Source organism: Jaculus jaculus, chromosome 12 (genome assembly GCF_020740685.1).
Source record: "Jaculus jaculus isolate mJacJac1 chromosome 12, mJacJac1.mat.Y.cur, whole genome shotgun sequence".
Classification (NCBI taxonomy): Eukaryota; Metazoa; Chordata; class Mammalia; order Rodentia; family Dipodidae; genus Jaculus; species Jaculus jaculus.
In genome coordinates this window covers 24,885,151-24,906,342 of record NC_059113.1, presented here as the reverse complement: position 1 = coordinate 24,906,342, position 21,192 = coordinate 24,885,151, and the positions used below count along the sequence as shown (strand labels likewise).

The 21,192-nt window shown below is 47.7% G+C and overlaps 1 protein-coding gene across 9 annotated transcripts in view; it reads left to right on the top strand.

Annotated features, from left to right (window-relative positions):
* Positions 1–16,856, top strand: part of Fgfr1 (fibroblast growth factor receptor 1) — a 67,379-nt gene extending 50,523 nt beyond the window's left edge. For 6 of the 9 annotated variants that reach the window (XM_045131203.1, XM_045131199.1, XM_045131206.1 and 3 more), the window contains 13 exons: positions 4,273–4,396; positions 5,313–5,503; positions 7,409–7,553; positions 9,578–9,780; positions 10,534–10,679; positions 11,101–11,222; positions 11,577–11,687; positions 12,057–12,247; positions 14,624–14,746; positions 14,968–15,038; positions 15,303–15,440; positions 15,607–15,712; positions 15,820–16,856. In XM_045131203.1, coding sequence (XP_044987138.1) covers positions 4,273–4,396; positions 5,313–5,503; positions 7,409–7,553; positions 9,578–9,780; positions 10,534–10,679; positions 11,101–11,222; positions 11,577–11,687; positions 12,057–12,247; positions 14,624–14,746; positions 14,968–15,038; positions 15,303–15,440; positions 15,607–15,712; positions 15,820–15,996 — 1,848 coding nt within the window. In that variant the 3' untranslated portion in view covers positions 15,997–16,856. The remainder of the gene's footprint in view (positions 1–4,272; positions 4,397–5,312; positions 5,504–7,408; positions 7,554–9,577; positions 9,781–10,533; positions 10,680–11,100; positions 11,223–11,576; positions 11,688–12,056; positions 12,248–14,623; positions 14,747–14,967; positions 15,039–15,302; positions 15,441–15,606; positions 15,713–15,819) is intronic. The other 3 variants (XM_045131204.1, XM_045131207.1, XM_045131202.1) reach the window with 1 other exon arrangement.
* Positions 16,857–21,192: the final 4,336 nt, after the last annotated feature.

Below are 21,192 nucleotides of genomic sequence, written 5' to 3'. Positions count from 1 at the left end.
CTGCAAAACAACAACAACAAAGGTGTTTACTGTCATTCAGAAGACACATAGTGTTCTTATTTGATTATTAAGGGTGCTTCCCCACCTGGGCTGGGCCTCCACACATCAGCTGCTGCCATTGACAGCTAGCCTTCCATTTCACACTGACATGTGCAAAGCCCCAAACTTTGTTTTCTATTTTCCTGCCAATTAATTTTCATAATAGAAGTACATATAGTCTTTTTTTCTTATTTTTGAGGTAGAGTCTCCCTCTAACCCAGGCTGACCTGGAACTCACTCTGTAGTCCTAGGCTGCCTCCAACTCACAGCAATCCTGCTCTCTCTTCCTCTGAGTGCTGAGATTAAAGGTGTGTGCACCACCGTGCCTCGTACAATGTCTGAAAACAACATAGAGCACTGGAGAGAGAGCTCAGCAGTAGAGTATCCTTTATATGCATGCATGAGAACCTGAGCTTCATATCCCATGTAAATAGCTGGGAGTGGCCTTGTATGCCTGTAACCCCGGTCCTGATGGAGCAGAGCCCAGGGACTCCCCCATCCTCTCAAACAAGCTCTGATGTCAGCAAGAGACTCCCACTCAAAATGAGCAGTATAAACACCATTCAGCATTCTGCGCCATTCACCACAGGAGGTGAGCACATGGGGCCCTGCAAAGTTGCATACACCACACCAACACATGTGCACACCACATCATGTGCATAACAGACACATTAGCAAAAAGAAAAGAAGAAGCCGGGCATGGTGGCGCACACCTTTAATCCCAGCACTTAGGAGGCAGAGATAGGAGGATCACCATGAGTTCGAGGCCACCCTGAGACTACATAGTGAATTCCAGGTCAGCCTGGGCTAAAATGAAACCCTACCTTGAAAAACCAAAAAAAAAAAAAAAAAAAGGAAGAAAATAGAACCCCCAGAAGAAAAGTTATGGATGAATGAAGACTGTTCAATAAAAAGTGAACAGATGACTACTTTTTTAAGACACCCTGTTTAATTTGTAGAGAATTCTTAACTTTCTCTAACTATGTGGTAGCATATTTAATAGCAGTTTCTGAAGAAAGTGACAGATTAAAAAAAAAAAGGGGGCTGGAGAGATGGCGTAGTGGTTAAGCACTTGCCTGTGAAGCCTAAGGACCCCGGTTCGAGGCTCGGTTCCCCAGGTCCCACGTTAGCCAGATGCACAAGGGGGCGCACGCGTCTGGAGTTCGTTTGCAGAGGCTGGAAGCCCTGGCGCGCCCATTCTCTCTGTCTCCCTCTATCTGTCTTTCTCTCTGTGTCTGTCGCTCTCAGATAAATAAATAAAAACATGAACAAAAAATATTTTAAAAAAAAAAAGGAAAGTCAATTTGTCAAACCAGATGATAGGTAGGCAAATTGAAAAAATCAGGAACTATGGAAGGATGTCGTGGAGAGTCGAGCACATTTTAAACCTCATGCTCTGGTGATGGGCGACAGCCCTGCTGTTGCAAACATTGTTTAACTGCCCCTTTTATCAGAGGTGTTGATGACAAACATGATGTCACCAAGTAAAGGCCTTCTTTAGTGCCAGTGAAAGATACAACTGAATGAAGAGATCTCTACAAAGCCTGTGTTACAATGATTTTCTTTATCCATTGATACAGTTACTGATGGTGCTCTGGTGATGGTAGATGAAAGAGAGGAACTTAGAAAATTAAGAGAAGATAATGCAGTTATTACCCAGAGTTCATATTTAATGAAGTGCCATTGCACAGTAGTCAATAAAATTTGTGCATAAAAGCATAAAAAATGGATAAGATCATGCAGATCATCACCAAGACTGCATTTCATATGGGACAAGTAATTCAAAATTGCCAGTTATACAATTTCCATAAAAGTGTTAATGCTGACTATGTAAAGATCATTTACTTTTCAGAAGCAAGTTGGCTAAATTGAGGCCAAGTGTTGAAAACATTTTGTGATTTGAGATAAATTGTCAAGTAATTTTTAGTATCCAAAACAAAATTTGTGCCAGAACTTGATGATGAAAACTGACTTGCAAATTTACAATTTTTGGTGTATTTAACCACTCATTTAAATGAGTTAAATACATGTCTTCAGGATGAAAACTATCATGTTAGTACACTCCAAATCATAACCTTGTCTCAAATGAAACTGAAATTATGGCAAGCTAAAGTTAGCACAATTTTATACATTTCAAAATGTTAGCTAAGGGCTGGAGAGATGGCTTAGCAGTTAAGCCCTTGCCTGTGAAGCCTAAGAACCCTGGTTCGAGGCTGGATTCCCTAGGACCCACATTAGGCAGGTGCACAAGGGGGCGCATGTGTCTGGAATTTGTTTGCAGTGGCTGGAGGCCCTGGCGCAACCATTCTCTCTCTCTCTCTCTCTCTCTCTCTCTCTCTCTCTGTTGCTCTCAAATAAATAAATAAAAAATATTTTTTAAAAATGTTGGCTAAACAAAGTCCTGTGAACAGTGAAATAAATACATCACATGCACACACACACACACACACACACACACACACACACACACACACACGACCTTGCTTCCAGATACAAGAATTTGGAAACAGGTTTATTAAGAGTCAAGTTAACCAAAAATACCTGTTGACACCTTGGGAATTCAGTGATCACTGAAATCACTTCCATCAAGCCAGATATTAACATATTAGTTTCTCAAATACAATGTCAAATATCCCACTAGTTTTATGTTGCCCTTTTACTTTAAAATTTTTAAATGAAGTTTTATTAACTTGTTAATTTTCTTTATTAGTGATAGCAAATTTGGGACTTGCTGGACAATTTTAAAACACACTGTGGCTGGAGAGATGACTCAGTGGTTAAAGGTGTTTGCTTGCAAAGCCTACCAGAGCAGGTTCCATTCCTCAGTACTCACCTAAAGCCAGGTGCACAAACTGGCACGTGCATCTGAAGTTCATATGCAATATATACTCCTTCTGTCTCAAAAAATAGTTGCAGCCTGGCATAGTGGCACACGCTTTGAATCCCAGACTCAGTAGGCAGAGGTAGGATTGCTGTGAGTTTGAGCATGGAACTACAGAGTGGAACCCCCTTCAGCCTGGGCTAGAGTGAGACCCTACTTCAGCAAATAAAAACAAAAATAGCTGGGCGTGGTGTGCACGCCTTTAATCCCAGCACTTGGGAGGCAGAGGTAAGAGGATCGCCATGAGTTCAAGGCCACCCTGTGACTACGTAGAGAATTCCAGTTCAGCCTGGGCCAGAGTGAGACTCTACCTCAAAAAAAAATCAGAAGGAGGATGAGAATGAATATGGGTGCACCAGGGCCTCCTGCCACTGCAAATGGAAACACTCAGAACAGGGTGCCATGTAATTAATGATAGTTGTGAGTGCTTTTCTACTCAACTGTCAGGCAGATAGAGAGTATGGGTGCACAAACTCTAGATGCATGTGCCACCACATGCATCTATCTGTTTTATGTGGATCTTGGGGACTCGAAACTGGGTCCTTTGGCTTTGCAGGCCAGTGCCTTAACCTGTCTGTTAAGCCTTTTGTATTTGTAAGAAGATATCTTGATGAAAACCCCTTCTTCAGAGAGATGATCAGTAGTACCTGTGTGTCTCTCATCTCACCAAGCTTTCTCACTCTCATTCAACAGGGTTTCCTTATATATCTAGACTGGCCTAGAACAATCCTCCTGCCTCAGATTCCTGAGTGATGAGATTACAGGTGTGTGCTAGCATGCCTGGCTTCTCATTGCTCCTATATATGAAATCCATGGGGAATCGGAATAAACATTGAAAAGCTCTTAAGTGAACCTATCAGGTTCTTGCTGTCTGCAAGTACCTGAGCTTCTGCTGGGATAAGACAGAGTTCTGGCCCATAAAGGTTTTCCAGCCTAATCAGAGGGCAGATGCCTATGAGCAACCATGGCACAGTGCAGCCAGTGCCTTGGTGGTAGAGGCAGGGGAATGCTGGAGGAAGAGAGAGGTTGTGGAGTGAGCCACGCAGAGCAGTAAGAGAGCCATGCTGGGCAGGAAACAGATGCACCAGAGAAGGTTCTTGGTGAGCTTGGGAGACTACAGAGCACATGTCGTCCAGATCATGGCTCTTGAACACCACGGTGAAGATGTCCATTGCTGGTTTTTGTAACTGGGCCAAGACCTGGGCACTCTGTGCCTTGTCTTGGATACCCCTGCAGGACTGGCCACATGCTGTCTGTGCTGATCTGCATAGACACCTGCCCTGTAGCCTCTTCCTGCATTCTCGAACCCCCAGACCCTCAACAGAGCCCTTTGCTTTGACTGTGTCCCGCAGGTCCGTTACGCTACCTGGAGCATCATAATGGATTCCGTGGTGCCTTCTGACAAGGGCAATTACACTTGTATTGTGGAGAATGAGTATGGCAGTATTAACCACACCTACCAGCTTGATGTTGTGGGTAAGCAGGACAAGGCCAAGGTAACAAAAGGTGCTTAGAGGATACGGCTGGATAGTAAGAACAACTGGGAGTCCAGAATCCTAGGGATGGAGTGAGGACATTATTGGTACTGCAATCCCCACTTTGATCTTCTTTTATTCTTCTAATTCTTTTTTTTTTTCTTCTGTTTGTTTGTTTATGTGAGACAGGGTTTTGTGCTTCACAGGAACCCACTGTGTAGTCCAGGTTGGCCTCAAATGCACAACAATCCTGCCCCAACCTCCCAAGTGCTTGGCTTACAGGCATTGGCCACCTGCCTTGCTCTGAGCCTCTCTGTAAAGCAAAAGAAGAGGGTTAGACAGGACTATGTCCCAGAGCTGTATGTCACTGGGAAGCACAGATGTTGGTAGTCTGTCCTCAAAGACATGATTGGTGGTGTGTTGAGAAATATAGCATAATAGTAGCTGCTGGTTAACAAATGCCAGCCAAGCACCAGGCTCTTTGCCCCATTCCCTACAGGATAGGCATGACAAGACTTGGCTTGAACTGATAGTCTAAGGAAAAGACGATCACCCAGGAAGCCGGTGTTCGGACAAGCTCCTGGCAACACTGGTCCTGGGACATGCTTGAAACAGCAGGAGTCTTAAGTGACTGATTTCAGTTGAGAAGTGGCTGTGACTAAATCATAGTGCTATCCGTTGAGACAAGAGTGACTCGCTGTGTCTGTTAATGTGAGAGTAATGCTGTGAACATGATTCGGGGCTGGAACTCAGTCAGCAGGACCACTAGGAAAGGCACTGCCTATCACCAGGAAAGCCCAGGAGGGGTGGGGGGGACAGTGTGGGAAGGACCTCTTTAGACTGATGCCTTCTGTTAGCGCCAGCCAGGACCAGACATGGCATGATCTGATGAATCAGCCCATCTTCTTCTTCCACAGAGCGGTCCCCTCACCGGCCTATCCTGCAGGCAGGGTTGCCTGCCAACAAGACAGTGGCCCTGGGCAGCAATGTGGAGTTCATGTGTAAGGTGTACAGTGACCCACAGCCCCACATTCAGTGGCTAAAGCACATCGAGGTGAATGGGAGTAAGATTGGCCCGGACAACCTGCCATATGTCCAGATCCTGAAGGTAATCTTGACCGCAGTTTTCACAGGCCAGTATGCTAGAAAGGTGACCAGTGTCCCCTGGTGGCTAAGGTTATTGTTGTCAGGCTCATTGCCCGGGATTCGGGCTCAGCCTTACCCTTCAGGCATTTACTCCATTTAGTATGTGTCTAGCCACAGGCTACTGACAGCACAAGGTGGATGTGAGCTGGGTGAGTCATGTTAGTTGCTGGTGTCTGAAGAGCCTTGAGAGTAACTTCACTAGGGCTTTCGGGTCAGCTTCTCAAGGAAGGCGTTTGGACTCTTGCTTGTTCACTGCCCAGAACCAAAGCCTTCACGGTGTCAGCCCTGCTTGCTTCCTAAGTTACAACCTCTTGGTAACCTTTGGGGTGAATGATAAAGGCATCATTTAAATAATTGGGAAAACAAATCCCACATAAACATTCTAAGCAGTATGAGGAGTAATGGCATTTTCTTCCTTTTTCCGCACCCCCAGACTCTCATTGTCCCTGAGTGCTCCCTTCATCCAGGGAGGTAGTTGGCTAAGCCTCCAGTGGACCTTGGAACAGGAAGTAACCTGAAGCTGGGAACGTGGCTTACCTCCTGTCCCAGAGCTAGACCTCCTCCTCCCCTGCCTTGGCTATGCTCAAGATTTGCCGGCTGTCCCTTCTCTTCTCCACTGGTGCCAAAATTGCTCTGGAAGAACAGGGCTATAGTCCTGGGCCTTGGAGCCTTGTCTCCATGAATGGCCCCTCTCCTAATCTTGGAGGAGGGAGTTTCACGCCCACAGAATGTTTGCTTTGGGACAGTGATTCCTTCTTTCTTTCCCCTTCTGTTACTCCACCCCAGCGTGAGGCTGACTTGTCCTGCTTGAAGGGAAGATTGTAAGTCTCAGAGTTTCCCTTGCCTTGGCTCCCTGAGTCTACCTGAGAGTTACCCAGGAGCAGAGTATGGCCCCATCTCAGTGCTTGCCCAACTGACTGGCGTGTCGTTGGTTTATTCCAGCATTCGGGGATTAATAGCTCGGATGCCGAGGTGCTGACCCTGTTCAATGTGACAGAGGCCCAGAGCGGGGAGTATGTGTGTAAGGTTTCCAATTATATTGGTGAAGCTAACCAGTCTGCGTGGCTCACTGTCACCAGACCTGTGGCAAAAGGTAATGGGGAGATGGATGGGATCCTGTGCTGGGAACTTGATTTAGGCTCCACACTGCTGGGGCAGGCTGGGAAGCCAGCACCGACTCTCCCTGTCTCCTACTGTGTTCCTAGTGCCCAGAGCCATGGAAAAATACCTGGCCTGGGAGGCTGGTTTGGTTTGGTACTGTGTTGGTATCTCTGGGCCCCTCTGTGCCTTATGTGTGTTCCTTGACTTTGTGTTGTGTGTGTGTGTGTGTGTGTGTGTGTGTGCGTGCGCGCACGCACTAACACAGCCTTCTGTGTTAGCAATAGAACTTTTCAGATAGGTTTTAAATGGTGGGTAAAAGAAGGGACTAGACATTCCCTTGCAAACCAGCATCTGCAGGTGTGTGCGTGTGCATGTGTATATGAGAAACAGACTGCCTTCCTTCCCTTCCGTGTGTACCTCCTAACTCTCAACCCAAAACCAAACAGCTCCCACTCTCCAGGCTCCATTTCTCCATGCTGCCCACCGCCCGCATGCTTGGCTGGGCCAGTGGCTGCCATCGTCTGGTGAAGGGTTATAACCAGCCATCATCTTCTCAGGTCTGCTGGAGTGCCTTCCTTAGGGCCTTGGACTTTTCCTCTAACAGGTCTCGCTGCTGGTGGTTTTTGTTTGTTCCTTGTTGCAAAGGAGACGCTGGGGAGCATTTCTTCCTTGGTTTTGGCACCCTTCTCTCTCTCCCTCCTCCACCTCTCTCCTCTCCGAGGTCTCATATCCTGTGCTTGTCCATTTTCCTTCCGTTGTCTCCTAGACTGCTGGAGTTAACACCACCGACAAGGAGATGGAGGTGCTTCACTTGCGAAATGTCTCCTTTGAGGACGCAGGGGAGTATACGTGCTTGGCGGGTAACTCTATTGGACTCTCCCATCATTCTGCATGGTTGACCGTTCTGGAAGGTATACACTGTACTTCTCTCCTTGTCCTGCCTTCTCCATGGGCACAGGGGACGGGGCATGCATTGCAGGGCTGGCAAGACAGATAGAGGGATGGCTCCTGCCTGCCATGTGCCTTTTTCTGCTCCAGTTTTGAGGCTCACCCAAGGGGTCCTGGTTTTACAGGAACATAGCAGCCTCCCCTACTTGTGTCTTGTATCTGGCTCTGCCCCAGCCAATGCAATGCATGTGCAGGCTTCAGGTTTACCTTGTAGCTGGACTCAACTCCAGCACAGGCTCCTTCCATCCTTGGATCCAGCAAGCTTTCCTCATCCACTTGGTACCAAGGGTCTGAATTACCAAGCGTCTCAGCAGAGGCCCTTGACCTCTTCTCCCTGAGCACAGGTGCTCAGCCCCCAGGGGCTTACTGTTTCCATGGAGCACTGCTGGCCCCCTCCTCCATCTGCTGCTGTGTCATACCTTGAGTGAGGCCTGTTTTGGCAGCACAGGAGGCATGATGGTGCCCAGTCAATCTCCCTGGCTGCTCTCATCCTTCCCGTTTTCTTTATTTATTTGAGAGCGAGAAAAATATGCAGAGAGGCAGAGGGGCGAAGAGAGAGAAGGGGCATGCCAAGGCCTCCAGCTGCCGCAAATGAACTCCAGATGAGTGTGCCCCTTGTGCATCTGGCTTACATGGGTCCTGGGAAATCAAACCTGGGTCCTTTGGCTTTGCAGGCAAGCACCTTAACCAGTAAGCCATCTCCCCAGCCCCCTCCTGTTTTCTTATCCCAAGAAGGAAGTTCTATGCATGAGCCAGGAAGGAAGGAACCTGCCGGTGGTGGGCTGGTTGGGCCAGTGTGGTTGCACTTGTATCCCCACGTGTCTGCATGGGCCTGGGAGCTTCTCTGTCCTGTGGATGCTGACTCTGCATTCCTTCCTCTCCTCTGCCATGTTGCTTGTCCAACAGTGTCTCACGCTCTGCTAGTGGCAGAGAAGCGTTCTGTTTCTATCATTGTCCCTGTCTCTGTCCAGTCTGTGCTCCCAGTCTGTGCGTTGTCTTCATTTCCTGACATCAGGGAAAGGAAAAACAGAACACTTCTTCCCTGTCATCAGCTCTGCCGTCTCCTTGTCAGGCTGAGAGAGTTTCCAGGGTACCTCCTTCCCTGTGGCTGGCTGGGGTGTTTTAAAGGGGACGACTGTGGAGGGAGGGCTGGTTGTTCACATACAGGGCAAGGGATGCTTTGTGAGGATGGTTCTAAGGCTTGTGCTGAAGGGAAAGGTAGACCAGCTGTCATGGCTTCTGTGGGAATGGGTGTGAATTCTAGAGGGAAAAGAAGAGAATAAAATAATTCCCTCCACCTCCCATTGCCTTATGTTTTTAAGTCCTACAGGACCTGTGAATAAAATTCTTTAAAATTGCAAAAAAAAAAAAAAAGTTTTTTCATCTAGAAACATGTTTGAAAATTAAATTTGTATTGCCTTTGGTTAGACCAGGTATGAATGTTTAGCTGTCTGGCCCCACAGTGGTGACAGGTGCTTAGTCAGGACACAGGATGGCTCCCGCAGCCCTTTGCTGGTCCTCACCACCCTGTATCAGGTGCTGCAGAATGCAGAAACAAAGGACTGGTCCCATCCACAAGGACCTCCTGGCACCTTGGGGACAAGGACTTGGTAACAATCTGCCCCTGTGTGATAAGTGTATACCCAGCACTGAGTCTAGAGAAGGACCCTGTTCCACAAGGACACTGACAGAGGCAGGTCGGCCACCAGAGTCCCTGAGACTGGAATGAGAGTGGGACCTGTATAGCAAGATAGACTGCTCTAGTCAATCCTGCTCTGGGCTTTGAGTCAGCTTAAGGACATGTCAGAGGTCTCAGGATGCCTGGTCCTTTCAATGCCAGAATTCCAAATCCAGCTGGGATCTGGTTGAATTCTCCTTCCTACAGGTTCCCAGGGGAGTGGTGTGGGGACTAGATTTTTCTCACAGATATGCCCCCTTGTGGGTGGGGCCCTTGGAGCCCACTTACACTCTGTCCATGCTAACTCAGCTCTGGAAGACAGACCAGCAGTGATGACCTCGCCCCTCTACCTAGAGATCATCATCTACTGCACTGGGGCCTTCCTCATCTCCTGCATGGTGGGCTCTGTCATCATCTACAAAATGAAGAGTGGCACTAAGAAGAGTGACTTCCATAGCCAAATGGCCGTGCACAAGCTGGCCAAAAGCATCCCTCTGCGCAGACAGGTAACAGAAAGTAGATAGGGGGTTCGAACACTCGCCACAACCTTCTCTCCCATTCTCCCCGCCCCATTGTGCCCCACCTTCCTACCATTTTGGCCTTTGCTCTCTGATGTCTGGGCCAGGCACAGTGGAATAACAACCTGAACTGCAAGGGCCCCTTTCTCTCACTTGGCACATGTTAAGAGAAGGGACCATCTGTACCAGAAGGTACAGATGTGTGAACACTGCTGACCAAGAAGGTGCCTTAGAGGGTGGGAATCCATTACTGGAAGCAGGACTTTTATAAAGTCATTGGATAAGAATATAGTTAATGGCCTGGAGAGATGACTTAGTGGTTAAGGTGCTTGTCTGCAAAGTCTAAGGGCCCTGGTTTGATTCCCCAGTACCCATGTAAGCCAGGTGCACAAGATGGCACATGCATCTGGAGTTTGTTTGCAGTGGCTAGAGGCCCTGGTATGCCCATTCTCTCTATCTCTAATAAATATTTTAAAAAATAGAATAGTGTTATTGTAGTAAGGGAGGGGTACCTTTGTTCTGCTGTTGAATTGCTGAGAGTAAAAAGAAGTCCAGAAAGAAAGGCTACTTGATGGGGAAATCACTCAGTCCTACAAATTGGGTTTTCTGACCTCATGTGGGCTTTTCACTACCCTGCTGGGGACTAAAGCAAACCAGAGCTGTGTTGAAAAGTCCCGCTGAGGATTTGGATGAGTCTGCTGCTGCCTTCCTCTCTTTGCTAGATGGGTAACCCCACTCTTTCTGTAGGTGTCAGCTGACTCCAGTGCATCCATGAACTCTGGGGTTCTTCTGGTTCGGCCCTCACGCCTCTCCTCCAGTGGGACCCCCATGCTAGCTGGGGTCTCTGAATATGAGCTTCCTGAAGATCCCCGATGGGAGCTGCCCCGAGATAGGTACTACTTCAACTGTACTTTCTTTTCTCTTTTTCTTTCTGTTTTTGTTTTTGTTTTTGTTTTTCAAGGTTAGGGTCTCGCTCTAGGCCAGACTGGTGTGGAATTCACTATGTAGTCTCGGGTAGCCTTTGAACTCACCGTCATCCTTCTATCTCTGCCTCCCGAGTACTGGGATTAAAGTTGTGTACCACCACGCCCACCCTCAACTCTACTGTCTAAAGATCCCCTTGCTTATTCCAGTGGTGGAAGATTTGCGCACTGAGGCCTTCTAGGTAGTGAAGGTGCATGTGATGCCTCCAGAAACACTCCTGCCACTCTCTGGTCTTGGCTGGATAAAATATGGAGAGGTGGAGATAGGCTGTCCTATAAAGATTTGACCTTTACCAGCCCCAACTATCACTGTTCTTTGTTTCCCCAAAAGACTGGTCTTAGGCAAACCCCTAGGAGAGGGCTGCTTTGGGCAGGTGGTGCTGGCCGAGGCCATCGGGCTGGACAAGGACAAACCTAACCGTGTAACCAAAGTGGCTGTGAAGATGTTGAAGTGTAAGTGACATTTCTACCTTGCCAGAACAATTCCTCCCTTTTCTAAGCAAGCTGTGGGCCTGAGCCAAGTACAATACCTTCTCTGTTGCTTTCCTGTACTGCTTATGGGGATTACCTGGGAGTGGAGGTGCCATAGTACAACCTGATGCTACAATCTTCTTGCCAACCTGGGCTGTGTTCAGGTGCTGATTTTTTTCAGCATTTTCCTAGCCCAGCCACATGTTATAGAAATGGCTCCCAGAAGTGTGAAGAGAAAATAAAGTTGGGTGGGAAGTGGGGAGTTGAGAGGCAAGTCCTGGGGCTTGTGAGGTGCACACTTGAAGAATTTCATCCCACTCTGGTTTGTGTGTGAAGCGGATGCAACAGAAAAGGACCTGTCAGACCTGATATCAGAGATGGAGATGATGAAGATGATTGGAAAGCACAAGAACATTATCAACCTGTTGGGGGCCTGCACACAGGATGGTAGGTACTCCTGGGCCCTGGGCTTCCACTGAGAAGTCAGCTTAGCAGGGGATGGAAGTATTTTCAGGACATGTGCTGGCCTTACTGGCATTCATCTGAGAATACTTCACATGAAGAGGGATGCCACTAGGGGTCTACATCAAGGCTCTTAATGTCAACTTCAGTTGAAAACTTTCAGGACTACAATGAGAAGAATTGTTTCTTTCTTTGTGTAGTAGAATGTCATCCCTGTTCCCCTCCAAAGGAAGTAGAAGGGAGGTTACCTTCAGAAAGGGACACAGATGGGACGCAGAGTCAGGAGGGTCTCCTTCCAGTGCCATGGCACTGGCTGACCCGCCGCCTGTCTGATCTTTACCCTTGTGCTCTCAGGGCCTCTGTATGTCATCGTGGAGTACGCCTCCAAGGGCAACCTGCGTGAGTATCTGCAGGCCCGCAGGCCCCCGGGGCTGGAATACTGCTACAACCCCACCCACAATCCCGAGGAGCAACTGTCCTCCAAGGACCTGGTATCCTGTGCCTATCAGGTGGCCCGGGGCATGGAGTATCTCGCCTCTAAGAAGGTATGCAGCCTGAAGCCTCCCCCTCCCCCGGCCAGCCCCCTAGGAAGGCAGGGTCAAGCCAAGCCACGATTTCTTTATACTCCAGCTTAGAACTGGTTTTGGTTGTTTTTTGTTTTATTTTTAATATTTTATTTTCATTTATTTATTTGAGAGAGAGAATGAATGGGTGCACCAGGGCCTCCAGCCATTGCAAACAACATGAACCACCTTGTGCATCTGGCTTACATGGGTACTTTGGCTTTGTAGGCAGGCGCCTTAACTGCTAAGCCTTTTCTCCAGCTCCTTGATGTTTTGTTTTTTCCTTAAAAAAACATATGTTATTTATTAATTTGATGGGGGCGGGGAGAGAGTGGGCCCACCAGGGGCTCTAGCCACTGCACATGAACTCCAGGTGCTTGTGCCACATTGTGCAGCTGGCTTTATGTGGGTACTGGGGACTCAAACCTGGGTCCTTTGGCTTTGCCAGCAAGTGCCTTAACCATTAAACCATCTTTCCAACCCTCTGTTTTTGGTTTTTTGAGGTAGGGTCTCCCTCTAGCCCAAGCTGGCCTTGAATTCACTATGTAGTGTCAGGCTGGCTGCAGACTCATGGCTATCCTCTTACCTCTGCCTCCCAAATGCTGGGAAAGGTTAAAGGCAAGGCCATCAAGCCTAGCTATTTTTTGAGACAGGGTCTCATTGTGTAGTGCAGGCTGGCCTCAAACTCTTGGTCCTTTTTTAAATTTTGGTTTTTCAAGGTAGGGTTTCGCTCTAGCCCAGGCTGACCTGGAATTCACTATGTAGTCTTAGGATGGCTTTGAACTCACAGTGATCCTCCTACCTCTGCCTCCCAACTGCTGGGATTAAAAGCATTTGCTCCCACACCCAGCTCAACTTCTTGGTCCTGCCTCAGTCTCCCAAGTGCTGACGTGGTATTTGGGCACCACCACACTTGGCTCCAGATTATGACTTTAATCATTTTAGAGATGTGGATATGTTGAGCTCTGATCCCTCATGCTCAAGCCTAAGCAGGGAGAGAGAGCCCTTGTGAGCAGAGTGAATGAGGTTCCAATCTGGATGGGCTGTGGATGTGGCTCCGTGGCTCAGCTGCCTTGTAAATCTGTATGCTGCCACTTTCTGCAAAGCCTCGGGCAGCTGTTTTGACTTTTTTTCTATCTTTCTGGGATAGCATCTCATTTTGTAAAGAAGGCTCACTTCAAATTCATTGTGAAGCTCAGACTAGCCTTAAACTCCTCCTACATGTGCCACTACATTCAGCCTTAATTCCCTATGTTGTAGAATTGTTATGGAAATAAGACGACATTTTGTCTGTGAGAGTGCCCAGCAGTTTCGGAGCTCGGTACATGGTATAGTGCCTTTGGACTCTAACCCGGTTCAGACATGCTCTGCCTGTAGGACAGGACTTGGCATACATGCCCACACAGACTGAGCATTTGTCTTTTGGGATACAAATATAAAGCTCTAAATTAATACTAAGAAAGAAGACTTGAAGGAGGGCTTGCTAAAGTGATCAGAGAAGCCTAGAGCTACAGGTATTTGGATGAGAGAAAAAAAAAAGATTTGGAGGATCAAGGAAACATGTTCAAAGGGTACCGTGGTATAGGGGCAGAAGACTAGTGAAGTAAAGTGATGGGCCTGATAAAGAAAAGAGATTTAGGGCTGGAGAGATGGCTTAGCGGTTAAGGTGCTTGCCTGCAAAGCCAAAGGATCCCAGTTCAATTCTCCATGACCCACGTAAGCCAGATGCACAAGGGGGCGCACACATCTGGAGTTCATTTGTAGTGGTGGAGGCCCTGGCACACCTATTCTCCCTCCCTTTCTCTCTCCCCCCCTCCCTCCCTCCCCCTCTCTCTCTCTCTCTCTCTCTCTCTCTCTCTCTCTGCCTCTTTCTCCTTCTCAAACAAACAAATAAATAAATAAAATATTTTTAAAAAGAAGAAGCCTGGCGTGGTAGCACACACCTTTAATCCCAGCACTTGGGAGGCAGAGGTAGGAGGATCGCCATGAGTTCAAGGCCACCCTGAGATTACATAGTAAATTTCAGGTCAGCCTGAACTACAGTGAAACCCTAGAAATACAAAAAAAAAGAAGAAAAAGGAAAGAAATTTAGCCAGTCGTAGTGGTACACACCTTTAATCCCAACACTCCAGAGCTCCAGAGCTGAGGTAGGAGGATCATTATAAAAGTCAAGGCCAGCCTGAGACTACATTGTGAATTGCAGGTCAGTCTGTGCTAGAGGGTGGCCCTGCCTTGACAAATCCCCTCCCACCACCACACCCCCCCCCCCAAAAAAAAAAAAAAAAAACAAGGAAGGAAAGGGATTTAGGCAGCTGAGTGGCGGAATTATTGCCCCTCACCTCCCTCCCTTCTCTGCAGTGCATACACCGAGACCTGGCTGCCAGGAATGTCCTGGTGACAGAGGACAATGTGATGAAGATTGCAGACTTTGGCCTTGCTCGGGACATTCACCACATTGACTACTATAAAAAGACCACCAATGTAAGTACCTTGTTGGGCACAGTCTGCCCTGGGAGCTGCTCCACCAGGAGTTTGCTCCCTTCACTGTCTGCTGTAGTGTGCTGGGTTTTGTTCCTTGAAAAAAAGTGAGGTGGTAGGATGGGCTAAAAGTGGTGCATGCACATCCAATACCCCAGGTCCCACCCAACTGGCTGTCCCCTCACTTCCCTAATCCGCCTTCTATCTCCCTGTGCTGCTTATAGGGCCGGCTGCCCGTAAAGTGGATGGCACCTGAGGCATTATTTGACCGGATCTACACCCACCAGAGTGATGTGTAAGTTTTGATAGACAGGGCAGAAAATTTCTGGCAGAGTCTTGTGTCCCTGGACTGATGAGTCTCCTTCCATCTCGGAAAGAGAAATCAAGTTCTGTCTTATCTCTTCTCTTTATTCCACTTGGAACAAAGTATTCAGCCTTCTGTGCCTTGTCTTCTGGTACCTCCCTTGGAGCTAAGGGCTATGTTGGGGCAAGAGAAGTTCAGGGGGTGGGTCCCTGCCCATGAAACCCCAGTATGGCCTAGCTGTATCCTTATCCACAGGTGGTCGTTTGGGGTGCTCCTGTGGGAAATCTTCACACTGGGTGGTTCTCCATACCCTGGTGTGCCTGTGGAGGAGCTTTTCAAGTTGCTGAAGGAGGGTCATCGAATGGACAAGCCCAGTAACTGTACCAATGAACTGTAAGCCTGAGAGGGTTCCTCAGGTTCTGAGCCAGGCCTGGGGAAAAGATGGGTGTGATGGGTAGAGGTGGAGAGCTGTTGTCTAGAGGAAGTGGCTTTCTTGGCCTTCCACCTTGGGCCCAACTCTGTTTCTGTCCTCCTTCCTGAGTTGACCATTCTGCCACAGGTACATGATGATGAGGGACTGCTGGCATGCAGTGCCCTCTCAGAGGCCTACCTTCAAGCAGCTGGTAGAAGACCTGGACCGCATTGTGGCCTTGACCTCCAACCAGGTAGGGCTGCCCCTGAGCTGGACCTCAGACCATTATCATGTGGGCACATATAAAGACACTGCTTGTTGCAGGAAGGGTTGTGCACCATGTCTCCTCTCTTGTCATAGGAATATCTGGACCTGTCAATGCCCCTGGATCAATATTCCCCCAGCTTTCCTGACACCCGAAGCTCAACATGTTCCTCGGGGGAGGACTCTGTCTTCTCTCATGAGCCACTGCCTGAGGAGCCCTGTCTTCCCCGACAACCCATCCAGCTTGCCAATGGTGGACTCAAGCGACGCTGACTGCCCTCCTCCCAGCCTTCCCCGTTACGTTATCACCTGCGCCCCTCACCCATAGCTCCCTTTGGACTCATAGCCTTTATCTTTTCCTGCTGGCAGGAGCCAGTGTCTACCTGGAGTTTCCTGTGCGCCCCGGCCTCCTCCTCTCCTCAACCCGTGTGAGAGGAGCCTAGGCAGGTGCTTGCTGGTGGCCGCTTCGTTCCCTTCCCGGTGTTGGACCAAGAGCCTGCTCTGCTGCCTGGAGCTGCCTTGAGGTCTGGGGAGCGGGACAGGCAGGCTTGTAAGCAAGAGCTTACCTGAGTGTTCTTGGTGGAGGTTTTACCCTGGTCCGTCAGCTCCTGGTGTTCCGCTGGCCAGCTGCCATCTCCTTGGGCTACTGCAGCAGGAAAGTCATTGCTCAGGCCTCAACTGAAGACAACCTCTGCTCCAGATGGATGGTGCCAGTGGCTTCTTAATTCCAATAATAATTTGCTTTGCTGACCAAATACCTGGTACCGGAGGATGGTGAGGCAAAGACTGGGTGCGATGAAATGGCCCTGGGGCCCAGCCTTAAACTGGGGCTTTGTACATAGCAATGAAGAAAACACAAAGTGTATAAATCTGAGTATATATTTACATGTCTTTTTAAAAGGGTCGTTACCAGAGATATACCCGTTGGGTAAGATGCTCCTGGTGGCTGGGAAGCATCAGTTGCTATATATTTAAAAAAAAAAAAAAGTAAAAGAAAAAAGAAAAAAAAGAAAATGTTTTTTAAAAGGTCATATATTTTTTTGCTACTTTTGCTGTTTTATTTTTTTAAATTATGTTCTAAACCTATTTTCAGTTTAGGTCCCTCAATAAAAATTGCTGCTGCTTCATTTTTATACCGAGTGTGTGAAAAGGAGTGGATATCTAATGCAGAGGAGGGAGACTAAGGGGTCATGAGCTGCCAGTCCCAGGGTTACCCATGCTCACCGCATCTCCTTATGACCTTTTTCCCCTAGGTTGTTCATCCAGGCCTCCTGGACAATTCTCCTACCTCTTATGCGGAAGATGTGGGCATCTAGGGTAGAGAACCCTCCTGCCCATGTCCCAGAGGTCCTGGCAAAAAGACAAGACCACAGCAGCCTGCAATCACATTGTTTTCAGAGGAAACAGGGGCATGGTGGCTGGAGTAGCGAGGGGTAGAGCAAAGAGACACCAAGAGGAAAGCTAAGGGTCTGTAGAAACTCATACCCAGGGGCTGGAGAGATGGCTTAGTGGTTAAGACACTTGCCTACAAAGCCAAAGGACCCAGGTTCAATTCCCCAGGACCCACATAAGCCAGATGAACAAGGTGGTGCATACATCTGGAGTTCATTATGGCAGCTAGAGGCCCTGGAACATTCATATTCTCAATCTCTCAAATAAATAGATAGAAATAAAATTAAAGGGTGGCTGGAGAGATGGCTTAGTGGTTAGGGCGCTCATTTGCAAAGGTTAAATTCTCCATTACCCATAAGCCAGATGCACAAGGTGGCACATGCATCTGGAGTTCATTTGCTAGAGGCCCTGGCGTGCTCATTATCACCCCCCCTTTCCTGCTCATAAATAAATAATAAAAATATTTTTTAAAGTTTTTTTTTAAAAAAACTAAAACCCAGAACCCATACATGTGTAGGGTACCTGTGAGGGAAAACTTGTCATCTAAGGCTAGTTCTTCTTCAGTCCCTTGCTTGCCTTTCCAACCTACTCTGTTCACTCTATTCCCCCATACAGCCCTTCCTGTTATCCATGTGGCCAGACTGTTTGTTGGGTCTATCATAGAGATCCAGGATCAGTACAAACTGCACCCATCCCTTGAGAAAGGGAGAAAAGTTCTGTCTGGGTTTTGTCTGCTTGAAAACGTCTGCCACCTGCTTATGCCACAGTCCTCACCTGTTCAAACCAGTGCCTTCAGCCTCTGTTCTTAATGCTTGCTTTTTTCTGGGTTACTGCTGAATACAAGAGTCTAATATGATGCTTTTATTCTATGGGAAAAATAGGATTGCTGCTTTAAGTTTCTTTTCTGAGCTGGGTATTGGGTGGGGGGCAGCTGCAGTGTTGGCCACCGTTGTAAAACTCTTAGCATTACTTCCTCTGTAAACACGCACCTGTCAGCGTATTACGAATTGTGTTTGTGCTTCAGTAAGGGATACTTTCGTTATCCAGCCAGGAAACAAATTTTAGCTTTTAAATCATTTCCTTGGAAACCATATCACTTTTACTTGTAAAATGGTGGTAAGTGCCATCTCAGCTCTACTTTGATTCAGTGTTGTGTGAACAGAATCTTAAAGGCTTTATGCCTTCAGGAAAGATGTACAAGAAGCATTGAGCACTATCAGCAGTGACGTCCTTAATGTAACTACACAAATCACCCACATACTTCCCATCAAATAAAAGATAGAGAAACTGGTCTGAAAGAAAATGAGGTGGCTGTTTTACTTAGGTGACCAGATCGAGTCTCTTGGGAAAACGAATCTAGCTTATCTAATGAAGTTGTGCTGTCAAAGCACTGGATGTGTTTGATTTCCTGGAGGTTAAAAGATACGGATGTGGGTACCAGATTAATCGATACTGCGTTTCTACGTTTCCTAATTGCCATAGGCTGGAGATCATCTGTCCTATGGCTCTGCTAATGTAAAATATTGATCTTAGGTAAGTAAGATTGAACGTAGATGAAGAAAGAAATCTGTCTTAAATGGTACGAAGTCTGTGTTCATTAGCTGCCACTGGGTGGAGCCAGCATGCTAAAGTCCTCCTTAACGTCAGTGTGTAGTCTGGTCCAAGAAACATTCTGACCTTACCCATAAGCATGTACTGGAAGTGAGTACAAGCCTTGGGCTTGGGTTTAGCATTCCAAAATAATGAGTAGATGTCACCAGTATGACTTGTAATAATTAGGGTATAGACTTAGACATGGCAGGCTGGAGAGATGGCTCAGCAGTTGAGTACACTTCCTGTGTAAGAATGTGGGGGCCTGAGGCTGCCCTAGTTTGAACCTCCAGATCCCATGTAAACAGCTGGACACAGCACGCTCACTTATAACCCCAGTACCACAGAGGAGCAAAGACCCCAAAACTGGCAAAGTCCCACAAGCTCTAGAATCAGTAGAGACTGGGGCTCAAAAACAAGATGGGGCAGAAGAGCAGTGGAGTAGGACACCCCAAGTTCAGCTCCAGCCACTGTAGGAGAGCCCCCCAACCCTGCCTGGCCTGGCAGGCGAGTATATGGGGCACTATCCCATACATACAAAAGAATCAGTCATAGCACAAGCACCCAGCCATAACTGTTAGGTGTCACTACTGTAGAATTCTGTGAGGTGTGGGGTGGGCCATGTCTAACATCACCAAAGGTGGGTGTTAGAGAAGACCTAAGATGGCACCTGATAAGAGTGATAGTGTGCACAGCTAAGGCACCTGCATGCGCAGGGAGAGCAGTGAAAGGAGGGACCTCTGAAGCAACCTGGCATAGCCTTCCACCAGGAAGGACCAGCAAGAACTCGGAACTTAAGAAGGACTTGGGCAGATTCCCACTTCTGGACTCTCACAGCATCCATAGCTGAAGCACATTTGTGGATCTCCCTCCACAGCTCTGCACTGGGATCACAGAGAATCTGCAGACAGTTGCTAATCACCAGCCAGAGCACCACCAGCAAGGTTTCAGCATGGGGCTAGGTTTAACAGTCATGGAACACAACAGCCGAGCACCCCAAGTTCTGAAAAAACAATACTTAGACTGCCAAGATGGCCCAGCAGCTAAGGTGCTCGGCTGCAAAGCCTAACAACCTGAGTTCAGTTCCCCAGAATCCATGTAAAGCCAGATGCACAGAGTGGCACATGCAACTGGAGTTTGTTTGCAGGGGCTAGAGACCCTGGTGTACCCTCTCTGCCAGGCATGGTGCACACACCTTTAATCCTAGCACTCAGGTGGTGCAGGTAGGAGGATCATTGTGAGTTTGAGACCAGTCTGAGACTACAAAGTGAATTCCAGGTCAACCTGGGCTTGAGTGAGACCCTACCTCAAAACAATACTCATGCCTTCTGTAAGGATGGGAAGAGAGATGTCCCAAGTATCTTCTCGGTGAAGATGTCAGTAAAAATAGATGAGGCCACATAGTGAGCTGAAGGCTAGCTTGGGCTATTTGAGACCATCTCAATAAGTAAAAACCAGATGAAGGCCAGTTGCCAAAAGGATCTTAGACCTAAACTGTAGGGAAAGTCAGAAAGAATGGTATGAGAGCCCAAATAGCACATTAATCAAGCTGAAATTGAACCCTTCCCCATATTTTAGTGTCTGAAATACGCACTAAGTAAAATAAATACCCATCATTTTATTTATTTATCTATTTGGGTTTTCAAGGTAGGGTCTCACTAGCTCAAACTGACCTGGTGTAGTCTCAGGGTAGCCTTGAACTCACGGCGATCCTCCTACCTCGGCCTCCTGAGTGCTGGAATTAAAGGCGTGTTCCACCATACCCGGCCAATACCCATCATTTTAAAAATAGGAAGTTTTATTGTGAACCACCTGGCTAGACTAATGGCAATAGCATGATATGTTTATATGGTAGAGATCCAGCAGCCTCCGAAGACTGGAGTTACTTGCAGCAGGGCAGGGGCTCTCAGTGAAGCTGGAGGAGGTTAAGGTGCATGTTGCTGCTGGGAAGGTGATTCCACACAGGGCGGATCTGAGTTCACGCCCATCACAGGTTCACTTCACTGTAGGTAGGCTGAAATGCCTTGACCCATCTTACCTCTCCCCAACACCAAAGGAAGAAAACCCTTGGCTCTTGGTCAGCTATTTTGCCATTGAAAACACTGAACATTAACATCTGAATGTAGTATTTGTAACCTCTGTTTAACAATGACAGACTAACCAGAAAAACACCCAGCTCAAATGGCTAAGCCTTCAACCCTTAATTGTGTTTCCAGCAAAATGGTGACTAATCAGAGCCATATGTGTTAGAAGAGTGACCACCTCCCAGTTTCCTACAGCCATAGGGGCCCTCCAAAGGGATGTCTGTGAAAAGCAAAGCAGCAGCAGAGTCTTTGCATTGCTAATCAGTTTTTCTTCTAAGAAGGTCTTACTGGAAAGGACATCCTGTTTCACAGGGTATGGACTTAGGGTACTATTCCTACTTGGGGTATCACTCTGAAAAAACTGATCACGTGGCCAAGCTAAAAAGTGACAACCCAGCACAAT